We start from the raw sequence: 15,099 nt of genomic DNA, 5'->3' as shown, positions 1-15,099 counted from the left end.
GCATGACCCTTGGGGTCTACTCTGTGACATTTTAATACAGGAAGAAAGAGGAGAAGCTCAACTCGGCTCTCCTTTCTTAGTCAAGGATTCTTGCGCTGCGATTCCTGCATTGCCGGGGGTCAGACTAGATGGGCCTTGGAGGTCCCTTCCAACTCTGCGCTTCTGTGATTCATTGATCCCTCCCCTTTGGGGTGTCTGCCTGGCAGAGGAAGAGGGAGAATCCAGTTCCCTCTCCTGGAACTGTTGAGATGGAAGGTGCCCCCAAAGGTCATCCAGCCTGACCCCCTTGCCAGGCAGGCATCTCAGTTCAAGAATCCCTGGCAGGTGACCACCTGAGCTTTGCTGAGAAACCTCCAATGAAGGAGAGCCCTCCTGCCTTCCAAAGCCATTGAATCCTAGAATTGGAAGGGGTCCCCAAAGGTCATCCAGCCTGACCCCCTCAAAGAGAGTTTCTGAGAGAAGGTGCTGAGGTGGGGAAGGTTGCCTGGGGCAGATGTCATTCATGTTCTCCCCCTGCAACTAGGTTTTACCTGTTTGCTGCTCCTCCAGGACAGGTGAGCTGTCTTGCCTGAGGGCAGAAGGGGGGCAGGATATAACCAGCCTGCTTGTGGGGGGGGGGCAGGTAATGACCCCCTATCAGGGCCGTGGGGCCAGAAGAGGGAGAGGCTGTCTGGGCGACGGGGGGGGGGGAGGGACCCTGCCGCAACCCTGGCATTAGCAGCAGGGGTTGGTTTACCACCCAGGCCAGCCGGCCGCCCTGCTGACACAGCAGCCAGCACCCGCGGGAGGAGGAATTGGCTGGGTGCTGGGGGGGAGAGGCGGCTGGAGCCTCGCAGGGCCCCCACCCCACAGCCCCCCCCTGTGGTGCCTCATCCAGGGCCCTCCCCTGCCCCCTTCTCCAGCTGCACAATCCCAGGGGTGTCTCTCCCTTCCCGCCATAGAAGCATGGAGCCGGAAGGGAACCCAGGGGTCATCTAGTCCAACCACACGCCGGCCATCAGGCCAGGGAGCCCCTGCCCAAGATTGGCCCACTTTCAGAGGAGCCTCGTCTCCCCCTCCTCCCCAGCAGGGCTCTCTCCTGCTCCTCCACAGTGCACCATGGAGCTGCGGAACTCCCTGCCACAGGGGGAAGAGATGGCAGGCGACCTCAGTGTGGATCCAGAGTAGATTGGAGAGGAGAGAGGCTCTGCTCTGCCCTCCATTTCAGAGACAGCCGCTCTGAGCCCGGCTTCGGCTGGGGAGGGCAGGATATAAATAAAAATTTATTATTATTATTATTATTAAATGCTTCTGAATCCCAGTGGCTGTAAGCTGCAGGAGGGGAGGCTGCAGGAGGCTGGATCCTGCGTTTCTCAAGAGGGGCATCTGGGCTGCCCTATAGGTCAGGCTTCCTCCACCTTGGCCCTCCAGATGTTTTGAGACTACAGTTCCCATCATCCCTGACCGCTGGTCCTGCTAGCTAGGGATCATGGGACTTGTAGGCTAAAAACATCTGGAGGTTGGGGAATCTTGGCCCCAGAACCTGCTTTTCATGGGGTGATGGGCAGGGGTAGGGAGAGAGGGCCTCTGAGCATGCAGAGAGTGCTTTCCACAAGTGGGGGGGGAGAAGGCAGGGCAGGGCAGCTGGCGGGCAGGGGAGCAGCTGTGGCCTGCGCTGTGTGTGTGTGTGTGTTTGCGGTGCCCGCTGGAGGAGTGGCCAGCGCTGAAGTGGCACTTATGGGGACCGGCGTCCCTCCCCACACCCTTCCTTGCTGCTGTGGGGACTTTTCCTCCCCCCCCCCCTCCCTCTCTCCCTGCCAGGAGGCAGGTATAAAAAACTCTGCAGCCTCCTCCGAGGGCAGTGCCAGGGCAGCCGCTTGGGCAGAGGGACCCCTTCTCCTGCGGCGGCAGCTGCCTGCCTGCCCTCCCTCCCTGCCCAGGGGCTGCCACCCTGGCAGCTGACAGGCGGCCTTTGGCAGGATTTCCTGCTTCCTGAGCAGCTCCCGGGCAGGAAACCCGCCGGACCCCTCTGCCCGCCCCACGGAGGAAGCCGCAGCCGCAGGAGCCTATGGGGTGAGTGGAGGGGGCCGGTTCCTGGGTGCCCAGAGGGGAGATTCCTGGCCGTTGGCTTTGGAGAGAGAAGCCGCTGCTTCCATTCTTCCCTGGTCCGGAGGTGCCCTTCAGGGGGTGGCAATGGCCCCCCAGTCACAGCTGGAAGGGGTCCCCGGGGTCATCTAGTCCAACCCCCTTGTTGTGGTTTGGCTTCCCACGTGCAGAGTGCTTTCGGGTCTTCCTTCCTTGGAGGTTTTTCGGCAGAGGCTGGGTGGCCATCAGTCATGGATGCTTGAGCTCAGGTCCCTGCATTGCAGGGGGTGGACTGGATGACCCTGGGGGTCCCTTCCAACTCTGCCCTTCTCTGATTCCCACAACAACCTTGCCAGGCGGGACATGGAGTTGAGTCTCTTTTTGCCAAAAGAGGTGGAAGAGGTATAATAATAATAATAATAACAACAATAACAATAATTTTTTTTAAAAAAAATTTATATCCCACCCTCCCCAGCCAAAGCCAAGCTCAGAGTGGCTAACAACAGTAAAAATAACACAGTTATTATTAATATTATCACTATTATTACTATTAATATTATCACTATTATTGTTATTATTATTATTATTACACTGTGGTTGTTCTCCTGATGGATAAAGGTTGAGGCGGAGGGAATATTTGCCAGCTCCCGCAGCCTCCAACCTGGTCAGCTCAGTGTTGTGGCCTCTGGGGCTTATTCAGGCCTGATAGAAATGCACTCTGCACATGCCCCAAGGCGCAAGGTTGCTTCACAGTATGACATTCCTCAGCTTTCAGGGCTAGATCTGGGGGGCCTGATCTCTTTGGACACTTCATGTATGCTGCTGTTTGGGTAGCCTCTGAGCCCGCGCAGAGTGCCTTTTGCTCTCCAGGGCAGAGGCAGAGTCTCCTTCCGGCTTCTGCACCCTCCTGGATCTGCAGAGGCCGTGCAGGGCAGGGGAAGGAGGAGGAGAGGAGGAGAGGTTTGTGTGCGAGGCTGGAAGAGGAAACCTGCTGCGTCCGCAAGGAGCCTCTGAGCACGTGCTGAAGGGCAGGGGGGGCCACTCTCGTGATTCATCCTCAGGATAGTCTTACTTGCTCTGTGGAGGCGGCTGGTGGCTATTTTTAACTGGGTCTGGGCGGGTGGCAGGCGCCTGGCGCTGGCTCTGCCCGTCCAGGCCTCTCTGGGGCTTTGCAGGGGCCCAGCGGGTGCTCTTTTAACGGGGGGCGGGCAGGCTGGCAGATAGGGGGAGTGGCAGATGCTGGAGGGCTCCCCCCAGAAGTCAGTCGCTTTCGGGGTGGCCTTGTGGGCTGAGCAACAGAGCCGGGCAACCGTGCCACCTTGTGAGCTCAGCTCTGCCCCTGCTCTGCCCATTGCACAGCTGGAGAACTGAGGCCACTGCTGCCAATCCCATCTTTGTTCTCCAAGGAGCTCAAGGGGGCATGCATGGGTCTTCTCCTCCCCCCCCCCACTGTTTTATCCTCCCAACACCCCTGTGAGGAAGGCTAGGCTGAAAGAGCAGGGACTGCTCCCAGTCCCACCCACTGAGCTTCATGGCCAAGTGAGGATTCGAATCCAGGTCTCTCCCATGTTTTTATTTATACCCTGCCCTCTCCAGCCAAAGCCAGGTTCAGGGCGGCTAGCACCAATAAAATTACAATGAAAACATAATAGAAAAAAATAAAAGAAAGCAATTTAAAATACAGGTTAATATGCAATTTAAAATGCAGCCTCATTTTAAAATAGTTGATAAATCAAGACCGTAAGGGGAGGGAAACATAAGGGTCAGACCGAGTCCAAACCAAAGGCCAGGCGGAACAGCTCAGTCTTGCAGGCCCTGCGGAAAGATGTCAAGTCCCGCAGGGCCCTGGTCTCTTGTGGGAGAGCGTTCCACCAAGTCGGGGCCAGTACTGAAAAGGCCCTGGCCCTAGTTGAGACCAATCTAACCATCTTGCGACTTGGGACCTCCAAAGTGTTGTCATTTGTGGACCTTAAGGTCCTCCGTGGGGCAGACCAGGAGAGGCAGTCCCATAGGTATGTGGGTCCTAGGCCGCATAGTATAAAACTGGGTCTGGGAATCCGACTTTCACATTGCTCACGAGAAGCAACTTTCTAGTCCTCATTGGGGTTGCGGCACTTGGCCCGTCCCCTCAGGGGTGGAGCTTTACAGGCCCAACCTAGTACCAACCACACCCAGAGGGTAGAGGTGCCCTGATTTGGTTCAGGGCGCCCAACTGAGAGAGGGTATTTCTGGCCAGCCCTTTTCCTCTTGGGGCCCAGGCAGAGAGGCCAGTGCGGGGAGGAGGGTTTTAAGCCACCTGTCATGGAAGCCTTGGCTGTGGGTCCCACACTGCAGGGGGTTGGGCTGGATGACCCTCTGGGGTCCCTACAAACTGTCGGATTCTTTGTCCTCGTGGTCCAGGAGTGAATCAGGCAACTCCATCAAAGCCCAAAGCCTTCTCCATCACTCTCTGCTGCGGTCAGACCCCTTCCAAGCCCCCAAGATTCACTGTCCTCCTTCATCCCCCCCCCCCGAGTTTTAAACCCCCTTTAATGAGCAGCCCCACTTGACCCCTTGCGGTCAAACAAGCAGGGATCCACTGAGCCTGTTTCAGTGCATGGGGGTTGGCCTGAAGCGATTTGGGGAGCAAACGTGAAAGGAATTGCAGGAGGGGAGAGGCAATCCTGTCTGAGAAGAACAGGGCGGAGGTGCCAATAGAAGGAGCAGGAAGGATGTGGCTGAACGTGATCCCTTCCCAGAGTGACCTTCGTCCTCCTTGGAAGGTTTTGCGCTTTCTGTGCCTCTCTCCCTCCCGACTGCAGGCTCCCCTGCAAAAGCCATGGAGTGCTAGAATTGCAGAGTGGGAAGGGGTCCCCAAAGGTCCTGTAGTCCAACCCCCTGATTAGGCCCCTGCAGGTGGCCCTCCAACCTCTGCTTAGAAACCTCCACCTCCCAGGGAGGCAGCTCCACTGCCCAACGGCTCTTGCCCTCAGAAAATTCTTCCCACAATTTAGTCAGAATCTCCTTTCTTGCAACTTGAAGCCCTGAGTTTGGATCCTGCTCTCCAGAGCATTTGGTTCTTCCTTGGTCAGACCCGACCTGGGAGTCCTGGGTCCAGTTCTGGGAGCCACATTATAAGAAGGATGCTGACCAGGTGGGAAGGTGGGCAGAGGAGGGAGACCAAGATGACCAAGGGTCTGGAAACCAAGCCTGATGAGGAACAGTTGAAGGAGCTGGGGATGTTTAGCTTGGAAAAGAGGAGACTGAAAGGAGATATGAGAGCCTTCTTCAAATATCTCAAGGGAAGGTGGAGCAAGCTGGTTTTCTGCAGCTCTAGGAAGCAGGACGCAAGCTGCCGGATTGAGATCTGTGAGGTGTTGAGTTGGAGGGCATCATATAAATTCAGTAAGGAATAACAAATTAAAAGGCAAGAAACGAGATGCTGACTGCACTACTGATCGGGAAATCCTGCATTTGAGAGAACTAGACACAGGTGGCTAGACGACCATTTCCAAGAACTTTGGAACCAGTTTGGGGAATCTCCCCTTGGACCACCCTGAATGACCACCGGGCGTCCATGCTAGCAAGACTGAATGGGACCCCTTTGCCAGTCCTGCAGGGGAGAGTCCAGAAAGCGCCACTCACAGAGTGGAATCGCCTTTCCTGGAGGCTTTTCAGCAGAGGCTGGATGACCATCTCTCAGGGATGCTTGAGCTGAGATTCCTGCATCGGAGGGGGCTGGACTGGATGACCCCTGGGGTCCCTTCCAACACGACTGCGATTCTATGACACAACTAGACTGGGTCATGCATGTTCTTTTGCACTGTCCCTGAGATGAGACCTTTCGATCAAAGTTGGTTCTTCAGTTGGTTGTTAGTGGGGAGCGACATCTGGACAAAGACAAGGTCCCCTTCCTGACCTATAAGATTCAGACAGTGGCCACGTTTCTGCCACACGAAACGAAGTGTATCCTATAACGTTATACATTAACTTAAGCATGAGATTTAGGTTTTTATTGTGGAAAACCCTACTGCAATCTGGCATGGATGCCAATAAAGGTTCAAGAGTTTGAGATGCCAACTCAGCCTTAGGAAGATCTCTCAAGACAGGGAGACTTTCCTTCCCTGGAGGTTTCCAAGCAGAGGTTGTGCGGATGCTCCAGTTGCGGTTCCTGCATTGCAGCGGGTTGGTCTGGATGACCCTTTGGGGTCCCTTTCAATGCTGCAGTCCTGTAATTCTGCCTGCTGGCTGCAGCCCCCTCTCCCGGGGTCAGGAGACTGGGGCACAGTCTGTTCTCCGGAGAACCAGGGCGAAAGGCTGCCTCTCTGCCGCAACTTTGACAGCCCCCCCTGCCCCCCCCATAATCGCCTTAGCGGGATCAGGCGGGCCAGTTGGGGCTCGCCCCTGGAATGTGACTTCAGGAGGTGCGCCAGTCTGTAATTAAACGCTGAGCGGTGCGGGGGGGTGTCGGCCGCCGTGGGGTCTTTGGCCCAGCCTGGCCGGGATCTGATCTGCCCGGCGTCTCCCTCTGCCACAAGGGCCTTTTGTCCGCCGCTTAAAGCCCCGTGAAATATTTGGGTGGCGCAGGGGGGAGTGGCTCAGGAGGAGGCGAGCGCCTGGGTGCCAAGGCAGGAGATTGGCAGCGTGGCAGAGAGGAGCCAGGAGAGAGAAGCCTCGCAGGTGCCGCTCAGAGGCTGCCGGCCTCCACCGCCTTGGCACCCCAAGGTAGGCAGGGAGGGTAGGCGTTGGGGGCCCCTGGGCGGGGGTCCTGGAGGGGGCCAGAGAGGTGCCAGTTCCTGGGTGGGGCAGGCCCAATGGGGGGCTGCAGGAGCAGGACTGGGTGGCAGTGGGGGCAGAGCAGTTTGGAGCATGTGCAGAGTGCCATTCCTCCCCCCCCCCCGTGTGCATTAGTGCTTAGATTAAAGGGAGGCAGTGGGGGTCTGCAATGGCTGCACCCCCCTGCATGCTGGGAGATCGACTGTCTGAGGACAGAGCTTTCCCCAGGTGCAGAAACCTAGAACTGTAGAGTTGGAAGGGACCCTGAAGGACATCTAGTCCAACCCTCTGGCAGACGGCCATCTTTGTGGCAATGTTTCCCTGCCCCCCTCCCCACCTCCTGCAAACATTCCCTCTTGGGGAGGCAGGTCGGTCCTCTTCCAACACCCCCAACGCGTGTGGGAAAGGCACTTTGCACGTGCCCAGAGGGACTGTGTTATCCGCTGTGGGGCAACCTCAGCCCTCAGGGGCACGTCCCAGAGGCTTAGCCCTGACGGATGCAGGCAGAGAGCAAGGAAGGAGATTCAGATTCTCCAAGATTCCTTGCAAGAAAGGAAATTCCGGCCGGATGTCAGGGAAGAAGAGCTGCTCCGCAGGGGAACCGATTTCCTTGGGAGTCTGTGGAGGTTTTTCAGCAGAGCTTGGCTGGCCTTCTGTCCCGGATGCTTGAGCCGAGATCCCTGCGTTGCAGGGGGTGGGCTGGATGACCCTCAGGGGTCCCACTCTGCAATCCCGTGACTCCGATCCTTCCTGCTGGGCTGGGGAAGGAGTGTGCGGCCGCCGCCGGACTCTCCCACCCGTGAGAACCAGTCTGGCCCCCTCTTCTCAGCTCGGCTTTCCCCAGAACAATCTGAAATTTGTTTACCGGCCCTTAATCCTCCCCTCCTGCTACACACATGGGCGCCGGATTAAGGAAAGGAATCTGCTTATTCAGAGGGGCGGGTGCATGGGCTGGGGGGGCTATTCTGTGGGGGGCACACTAGTCTTTTGAGCCCCTGCCCCAGTGATGGGGCAGGCTGACCCTCTTCCGAAGAAAGCCCCCTCTCCATCCCTGGGGTCTCCATGTGGGGCTTTTGGCCTCTGCACTTGAACCGGGGTCAAGGGGTCCCGGCTCTGACCTCTGGCCTGGCCTGGGGGGAGCTTCCTCTCCCCCCACCACGGCTGCCCAACTTCTCCATCCCTAGCAAATGAACACGGATGCAGTTTCCCTGCCCAGAAAGATTAAATCTAGATTCTGTTCATGGTCCTCCAGCTGCCAATCACCATGTCTGGAGGGGCTTCTTCCTTTGGCTCTGGGGGCTGATGGGAGTTGGAGTCCAGCCCTATTCGGGGGGGCAGTTGCAGGGTCCCCCCTGCCCCCATCAAGAGAAAAAGGGGCTCCTCTGTGCTTGGTTTGGGGCCCGGCATTCCTGCGCTCCTCCAGCAGAGGGTGCTGTGGAACCCTCTTCCTCTTCTGCCCCCCAACCGGCCTATCTTGTGCCGGGGGGGTGGGGTTGGGGGCAGGCTGTGAAAGCCTTGGGACAGGAGTCACGGGCCCCTCAGGCTGGCAGGATCCAGGCAGAGCCATAGCACCCGAGAGTTGGAAGGGACCCCCAAAGGCCCTCTAGTCCAGCCCACTGCCAAGCAAGATGTCGTGGCTGAGAGAGTGGGGAGGGGGGCTCTTTTTCGCACCCCTGCATTGGAGTGGGCTTGGGGGGCTGCTTGGGCATCCTTGGAATCTGAAAGGGCTCGCTTGCTCGAGTCGCCTGCCGCCGCTTGCTCTGCTCTCTGAGAAGCAGAGATTAAGGCCTGTGGGTTAAATCACTGAGCCTAGGGCTTGTGGATCAGAAGGTTGGCGGTTCAAATCTCCCCGACGGGGTGAGCTTCCATTGCTCGGACCGAGCTCCTGCCAACCTAGCAGTTCGAAAGCACGTCCAAGTGCAAGTAGATCAATAGGTACCACTCTGGCAGGAAGGTAAATGGCGTTTCCGTACACTGCTCTGGTTCGCCAGAAGCAGCTTAGTCCTGCTGGCCACATGACTCAGAAGCTGTACGCCGGCTCCCTCAGCCAGTAAAGCGAGATGAGCGCCACAACCCCGTAGTCGGCCACGACTGGCCCTAATGGTCAGGGGTCCCTTTAGCTTATTTGGGGAGGGGGCTGCCTGGGCCTTGAGTGCCATTCCTGCCCGACCAGCCAGGGAGCCTCACAAAGGAGGCAGGCAGAGAAGCACACAATGCCATGGGGCCTGCTAGCTGGGAGCTGGGATCTGGAACCAGGACCATAGCCTTGTAGACTCGGAAGGGACCCCGAGGGTCATCCAGCCCAACCCCAGTGAGGCAGGAATCCCAGCAGGGCAGGAATTGCCAGACCTGGCATGGGGGGCTGTGAGAACCTGGTGCCCCTGTGGGTCCTGCCTGGAATGTGTGTGTGTCCCCCTCCCTGCAGGGCGAGCCAGAGTTCGGCCCTGTGGGTGACAGCAGGCTGAGTGAGCGTCCCTTGTGAGGGACAGTCACCGCTCAGCTGGCGTCACGAGGCGCAGGGGGAGCCATAAGAGGCGGTAGAAGCTGCTGTCCCTCACTTGGCAGCTGGAGGCAGGGGCAGCTGGTCGCTGGGGGAGCGACGGAGGTGAGCAAAGGGGGGGAGCCCAGCAAAGGGGGGCTCAATCGTCAGAGGTGGGGGGTCTGGACAGGCCCTCGGGGGGTGGAGGCAAAAACTGTCTGGCTTCCAGAAAGGACGCTGCACCCAGCAGCCTGAGCGAAAGGACCTCTGCACGTTCACAGAGGCCACTTTACCCACCTCTCCTGGAGGTCTTGAAGCAGAGGTGGGATGGCGCTCTGTTACACTTTTGTCACACTTTTGCTGTGATTGCTGCATTTCAGGGCATGGGGTTGGTCTGGATGACCTCTTGGGGTCCCAAGCCTTCAATTCTTTCATGTGATGACTCTCCTCCGTCAGGGGCGACTCCTGCATTGTGGGGGGCTGGGCTAGATGACCGCCTGGGGTCCCCCCAACGCCACGTTCCCCTTTGAAGGCTCCCAGTGCCTGTCTCCCAGTGCCCTCCCCCCACTCCACCCAGATGCCCCGAGACCCCCTGCCCCCCTCCCTGCTCTGGGGCACAGGGACCCCAGAGCTCTCTTGAGTCACGAGTGCGATTCATGTCAAGAAAGCAGGCAGCGGGGGGAGCTGAGCCTGGGCCGGATCAGACCAGCCGCACCGGCTGCCCGGGGGGACCCGATCCCCCTCTGTGCCTGGCGTTGCTCTTGGCACCCGCTGCCGCGGGAGAGCCCCAGGCCAAGACAAGCGTGGCCTCTGCCTCACCCGCCCGGCCCAGCGGGGAGACCGCACTCCTCCTCCTCCTCCTCCTCCTCCTCCTCGTTGAGATGCAGGAATCTTCCCGGGGTCAGGACATTGCAGCAGCTGCGAGGAGGAAGAACGCTTTCCCAGAGGAAGAGGCTGCTGGCCTTTGCAGGAAGGGGCCTCCAGGGGTCATCCAGACCAACCCCCTGTGAGGTTGAAGGTGGAACTATTCGTAGAGGTGCAGCTTGGGAAGCGATGGCGGGAGACACCCCCACCCTGAGATGGGGGCTGCAGAAGGAGGGGGTCCTGAGCAGGATGGGGGTGTTTGTGGGGGGACGGGAAATTCCCAGGGGTCTCTTTCCACGTGGGCTGCTAACATGCCCTTGGTGAACAGGGATTCCCTTGCTGAACCCAGGAAGCAGAGCATAAGGAGAAAGCAGCGTCCGACTGCCCCATTGCACCGCAGAGTCCAGATAGACTGCCTCTGGGCCTGAAGGTTCTGTAAGGATGTCAACAGAGCCTGGCTGCTGGAGGAAGGCAAAGGGAGGAACCCATCTCATCCTGGTGCCCCCAGGGGAAACCCACAAGCAGGATTCGAACTCCTCCCTTGGTTTCCAGCAGAGCCTTGCTGCCTCTGGCTGGGGAGGGAGAGCCCAGCCATCGCCCTCTCCTCCTCCACGGATTTGCTCAGTCCTCTTTTCATGGTGGCCAAGCCTGCCTCTTGTGGCAGGGAGTTCCACAGTCTAGCTCTGCCCTGCAATAGGGTTCCCAGATTCCCAAAAGTGAAAATTTGTCCAGAGCTGGTTTTTGTTTTGGGGGGTTTTTTTGTCCCCCTTTAACATCTCCCCAAAAATATCAAGTTTGGGGGCTTTGTTGTGATTTACCACCCTTGCCATATGTCTGGGTTTCCTGGACATTTTACTGATTTGGCAAAAAACCGCCCAGACGCCGTTCTGCTGCCCAAACCCAGGTCATTTCCAGGAAAATCCAGCCATGGGGCATCCCTGACCCACAAGAATAAGTCCTGCCTTTGATCCCTTGGGAATCTTCCGACATTCAGTTTCGTCCACGAATTCCAGTGCTGAGGGGGGCCCCACACTTTCCTCTTGGCCCCAAAGCCCCCAGTGCCGCCTCCCTGGTCCTCTTCCAGGGGTGCCCCCGCCTCTCCCTCTGGCCTCCCTGCTCAGGTGCCGCCTCCTCGGCAGGGACCCCCAAGGGTCATCCAGCCCCACCCCTCCCCTGCAATGCAGGAATCGCACCCGCAGCATCCCTGGCAGGGGGCCAGCCAAGCTCTGCTTCCAATCCTCTCCCCCCCCACACACACCTCCCTCCCTCCCGCTGCCCAATTCCTCCTCCGATTTCCTCGTTCTTTATTTCATGAGACATGGGATCCCAACTTTGCCCGCTGGGCACCGGAAGGAGATCTTTCCTGCCCCGCTGGCGCTGCCGGAGCCCGCCTGGCAGGGGCCACGATCAGAGACCCCCTCTGGAGGGGAAAGGGGGCATCTGCCTTGCCAAAAGTCCCTCCCTCTGCATTCTGTGGATGGTTCTCATCTTCCAAGCCCCAGAGGTGCCATTTGCCCTGTGGGCAGCCAGGCGGGCAGAAGGCCCCTCATCTGGGTCGGAGTCAGGGATTCATCCCCACCTTGGGCAAAAGATTCCCGCCTTGCCGGGGGTTGGGCTAGATGACCTTGGGGGGTCCTTGATTCTGTGATAATTGGCCTTTTTTCTCTCTCTGCAGGTTATGGTGCCCTCACTCTGCCCTCTGAGTGCCAGGGAGAAAGAGAAAGGCTAGAGAGGCCTTTGCCTGCAGCCTGCCATGAGTCGCCCGCAGGTCTCCTCTGACCTCCACCGCATGGTCTCCGGGGCCGTTGAGGGGGTGAGTAGCAGAGGCCAGCCCTCAGGTGAGCCTCTCTGGACCTCACAGGGGCCACAGGGGGGGCTGGGCGGGGGCCGGGCAGGGGGCTTCCGATGCTTGAGATGCTCCGGAAAGGTGAGCTCGGTTTGCTCCGTTGGGAAGCGGTGCCAGGAGAGCGGGCGCAAGCGGGCACTGTGCCATGTGCTGCCCACCTCTTTCCCCAGCCCACGGGGCACCTGGCTCAGCCCCTCCAGTCCTGTGTGGGGCAGAGCTCAGAAGAGCCCAGGGTGAAGCTGGGCTCCAGCAGGCAAAATCGCAGCAGCCTGGAGGGCATGGGAAGAGCTCTACAGTTGAATTTCTGCCTGCTGTGTAACCCTCAGACGTGCAGGATGAGGCCTGCCAGGGAAGGGAAGGGGCTGTGGGGCAGCCCCTGCTTTGCAGTGTGCCAGCCGCCCCCTGACCGCCCTTCAAGCCCCCAAAAGCCTTTTCAGGAAGCCCTGTGGAACTGCTGCCTGCTGGGACCTTGCAGGAACAGTCAGGAATCCCAGGCCAGGAATCCCAGGCCGACCCACAGCCCTCCTGGGAGATGGGGAGAGCAGTGCATGCTGGGATATGTGTCCTCGCCCCCTTGGCCAAGGTGGGGCTGGTGCAGAGGTCCAGAGCAGGCTGGGGGGGGAGAACTTGCTGACCCCCCTCCTGCGGCTGACCTTCTGCAGCACCCCCAGAACTGAGTTCCCAGGATGTAGCTCCAGAGCATGTGCAAAGTGCTCCAGCTGGGGGGGGGATTGCAGCCGGGGGGGGGAGCTTTCTCCTCCCTCCCACCCACCCGCTGCTGCCGGTCTGGTTTGGCCCCCTCCCCTCACATCAGCCCCACTTCCTGGCAGCGTGGAGGGCAGCAGGTGGGGCATCATCAACACTCCCTTGAAATGGCAATGCCTGTTGACTTTGGGGGTCCCGGTCCCCTCGAATATTTTGTGGGGGGGCCAAAGGGGCCTTGATCCCAGGAGCTGGCTCCTATGGCCCTGGGGGGACCCAGCCGCCAGCCCACCTCCTGCCCCACTGGGAACCGCCTGCTCTGAACTCCTGTGGGGTTAATGATTAACCCTTTCCATGGCTGCCTGCTCCCCGGTCCGCCCCCCCCCCCCAACTGGGCGAGTCCCGTGACCCAGGAAGGAGCGTCTGGGAGGAGGCGGCAGGGCTGGGTGCTGCTGGGACCCCCCTTCCTCCCCCCAAACACACACACCCACACCCTGGGCTGCCATGGACTTCTTGCTCTGCCCACAGGTAAGGCCAACCCCCCAGTCGCTGCCAGGCTAAGGATGCCACCTGGTCGCCTGGGGAGGAGGAATGGAGGGGAGGGGGCAGCAGGGGGGTCTCTGGGTGCAGCTTTCTCCTGACGCCCACAGGGTGGGAACACCAGCTCTCATCTCCCATGGGGCAATTCCGGCTGGGGGGGGCATTTCAGCAAAGGAGAAGGGAGCTGGGAGGTTCCCCCCCACTCAAGTGAGGGCGTGTGGTGGGGGCAGACTTTCCCCAGGGGCCGGGAGTTCCCCTGTCTTGGGTGTCAAGCACTGCTTGCTGGGTGGGGGGCAGGAAGAGGAGAGACCCCCTCCTGGGTGACTTGGAGAGGGGTGGGAGGTGGGGGAGAGGGAGGTGGGGGGAAAGGGAGAAGCTGGGAGGACTAATTCAGCAGCACATTCTCTGCGGAACTCCCTGCCACTTGACGCCAGCCAAGCGCCTTCTCTGATTGGTGCCTGCTTGGCAGCCCTTTCGCTCAGAGTTCATTTCATTCGTTTCCACTGTTAGTTTTAGTGCTTTACAGCCCTTTTAAACTTTTTACGGACAACTTTAACGTTTCTCGTAAACCACCCGGAGATGTTTTACAACGAAACGGGTTTAGATGGGACACCAAATTGAATCTCTCCCAAATCTCCCCTGAGCGTGTGCTGGGGGTCATGGCTCAAATCTCTGGGGCCCCCCAGCCCAGGGTACCTCTTGCCCTTGGCTCCATGGGGGCGTGGGCTGTTGCCTGTGCTGCGGAGACAGAAAGCACTCTGTACATGCTCAGAGGCACGCACCATTATTGCCACATGTTCCAGGACTTACTTGGTGGCATGGGGGGTTGCTCCTCTTTGGGGCCCTCCAGAGGGGGACCCTAAGCCCTGCTGGGCTTCTTGGGGGGGGGGTTGCCAGGGGCCCCTATGAGTGGCAGGGATGAGCTGGGGGGGCCTGTCCCAGGATATTCCTGCCCTCCCGCTTGGGCAAGCTAGGGGCATTTCTGTGACCCCCTCTTGAGAAATAGGGACTTAGAGGGACCCCGAGGGGCATCCAGTCCAACCCCTGCAATGCAGGATTCGCACCTGGAGCATCCCTGGCCAATAGCAATGCAAAAATTCTCCCGCGGAGGAGATCCTCTTTCCCGCCCAGCCTCGGGGGCTCTGGGGAGGGGGAGGGCAGCCAGCCCCTCCCCGTGAAGCACTTTGGGGGTGCCAGGAAGCATTGCCCCCCCCCTCTCCCTGGGAGCCTCCCTGCTGCTGTCACCTTGAGTCCTGGGGGGGGGACCTCCTCCTCCTTCTCCTCCCCCCCCCCGCTCCTGCCGGCTAATCTGCTCGGGTGTCTGCCGGCGCAAGGGGGGGCCTCTCCCCGTCAATATTTGGAGTGGCACGAGGGGACGGATCCGCCTGCCGCCTCCTCTCTGCGGGCGAAGTGACCTTCCCGGCCCGGGAGGAGCTCAGCATCATAAAGCGCCAGGCCGGCGGAGAAGGAGGCGCAGAGAGACGGGCAGGAGGGAGAGCGGAGGGGCAGCCGCGGGGGGGGGGCACAGCTTGGCATGGCGCAGGTAGGGAGAGGGGGACCCCCCCCTCCAGGGCCCCTCGCGGGATGGGCAGGAACCTGGGGAGGGACGGGGGCTTCTCCGCCTGCCTGCCTGCCTGCCTGCCCCCCCCTCGGTGCCACACGTCCCTCCGGCAGCCTCTTCCCTGGCACAGGCTGGAGCTGCTCTGGAGTCCCGTCCTGGCAAGCAGAATGTCTCTTTGGGGGGGAGTTGCTGAGTTGCGTCCCCCCCCCTTTTAAACTGCCTGTTTTCACACGCAGTAGTCGCACAGCCGGTTAATCCTGCGGGGGTTTGGGGAGCCCGCGAGGGAGG

At 59.7% G+C, this 15,099-nt stretch overlaps 1 protein-coding gene across 6 annotated transcripts in view; it reads left to right on the top strand.

Annotated features, from left to right (window-relative positions):
- SLC4A2 (solute carrier family 4 member 2) overlaps positions 1 to 15,099 on the top strand; it is a 58,312-nt gene that overhangs the window by 17,662 nt on the left and 25,551 nt on the right. For 2 of the 6 annotated variants that reach the window (XM_081931506.1, XM_081931505.1), the window contains one exon: positions 11,838 to 11,975. In XM_081931506.1, coding sequence (XP_081787632.1) covers positions 11,916 to 11,975 — 60 coding nt within the window. In that variant the 5' untranslated portion in view covers positions 11,838 to 11,915. Of the gene's footprint in view, positions 1 to 1,899; positions 2,053 to 6,654; positions 6,769 to 9,404; positions 9,425 to 11,837; positions 11,976 to 13,120; positions 13,239 to 15,099 lie in introns of those variants that run through there. The other 4 variants (XM_081931507.1, XM_081931508.1, XM_081931509.1 and 1 more) reach the window with 4 other exon arrangements.

Source organism: Podarcis melisellensis (assembly GCF_964234715.1).
Source record: "Podarcis melisellensis genome assembly, chromosome: 12".
NCBI lineage: Eukaryota > Metazoa > Chordata > Lepidosauria > Squamata > Lacertidae > Podarcis > Podarcis melisellensis.
This window is presented reverse-complemented; position numbering and strand designations above follow the sequence as displayed.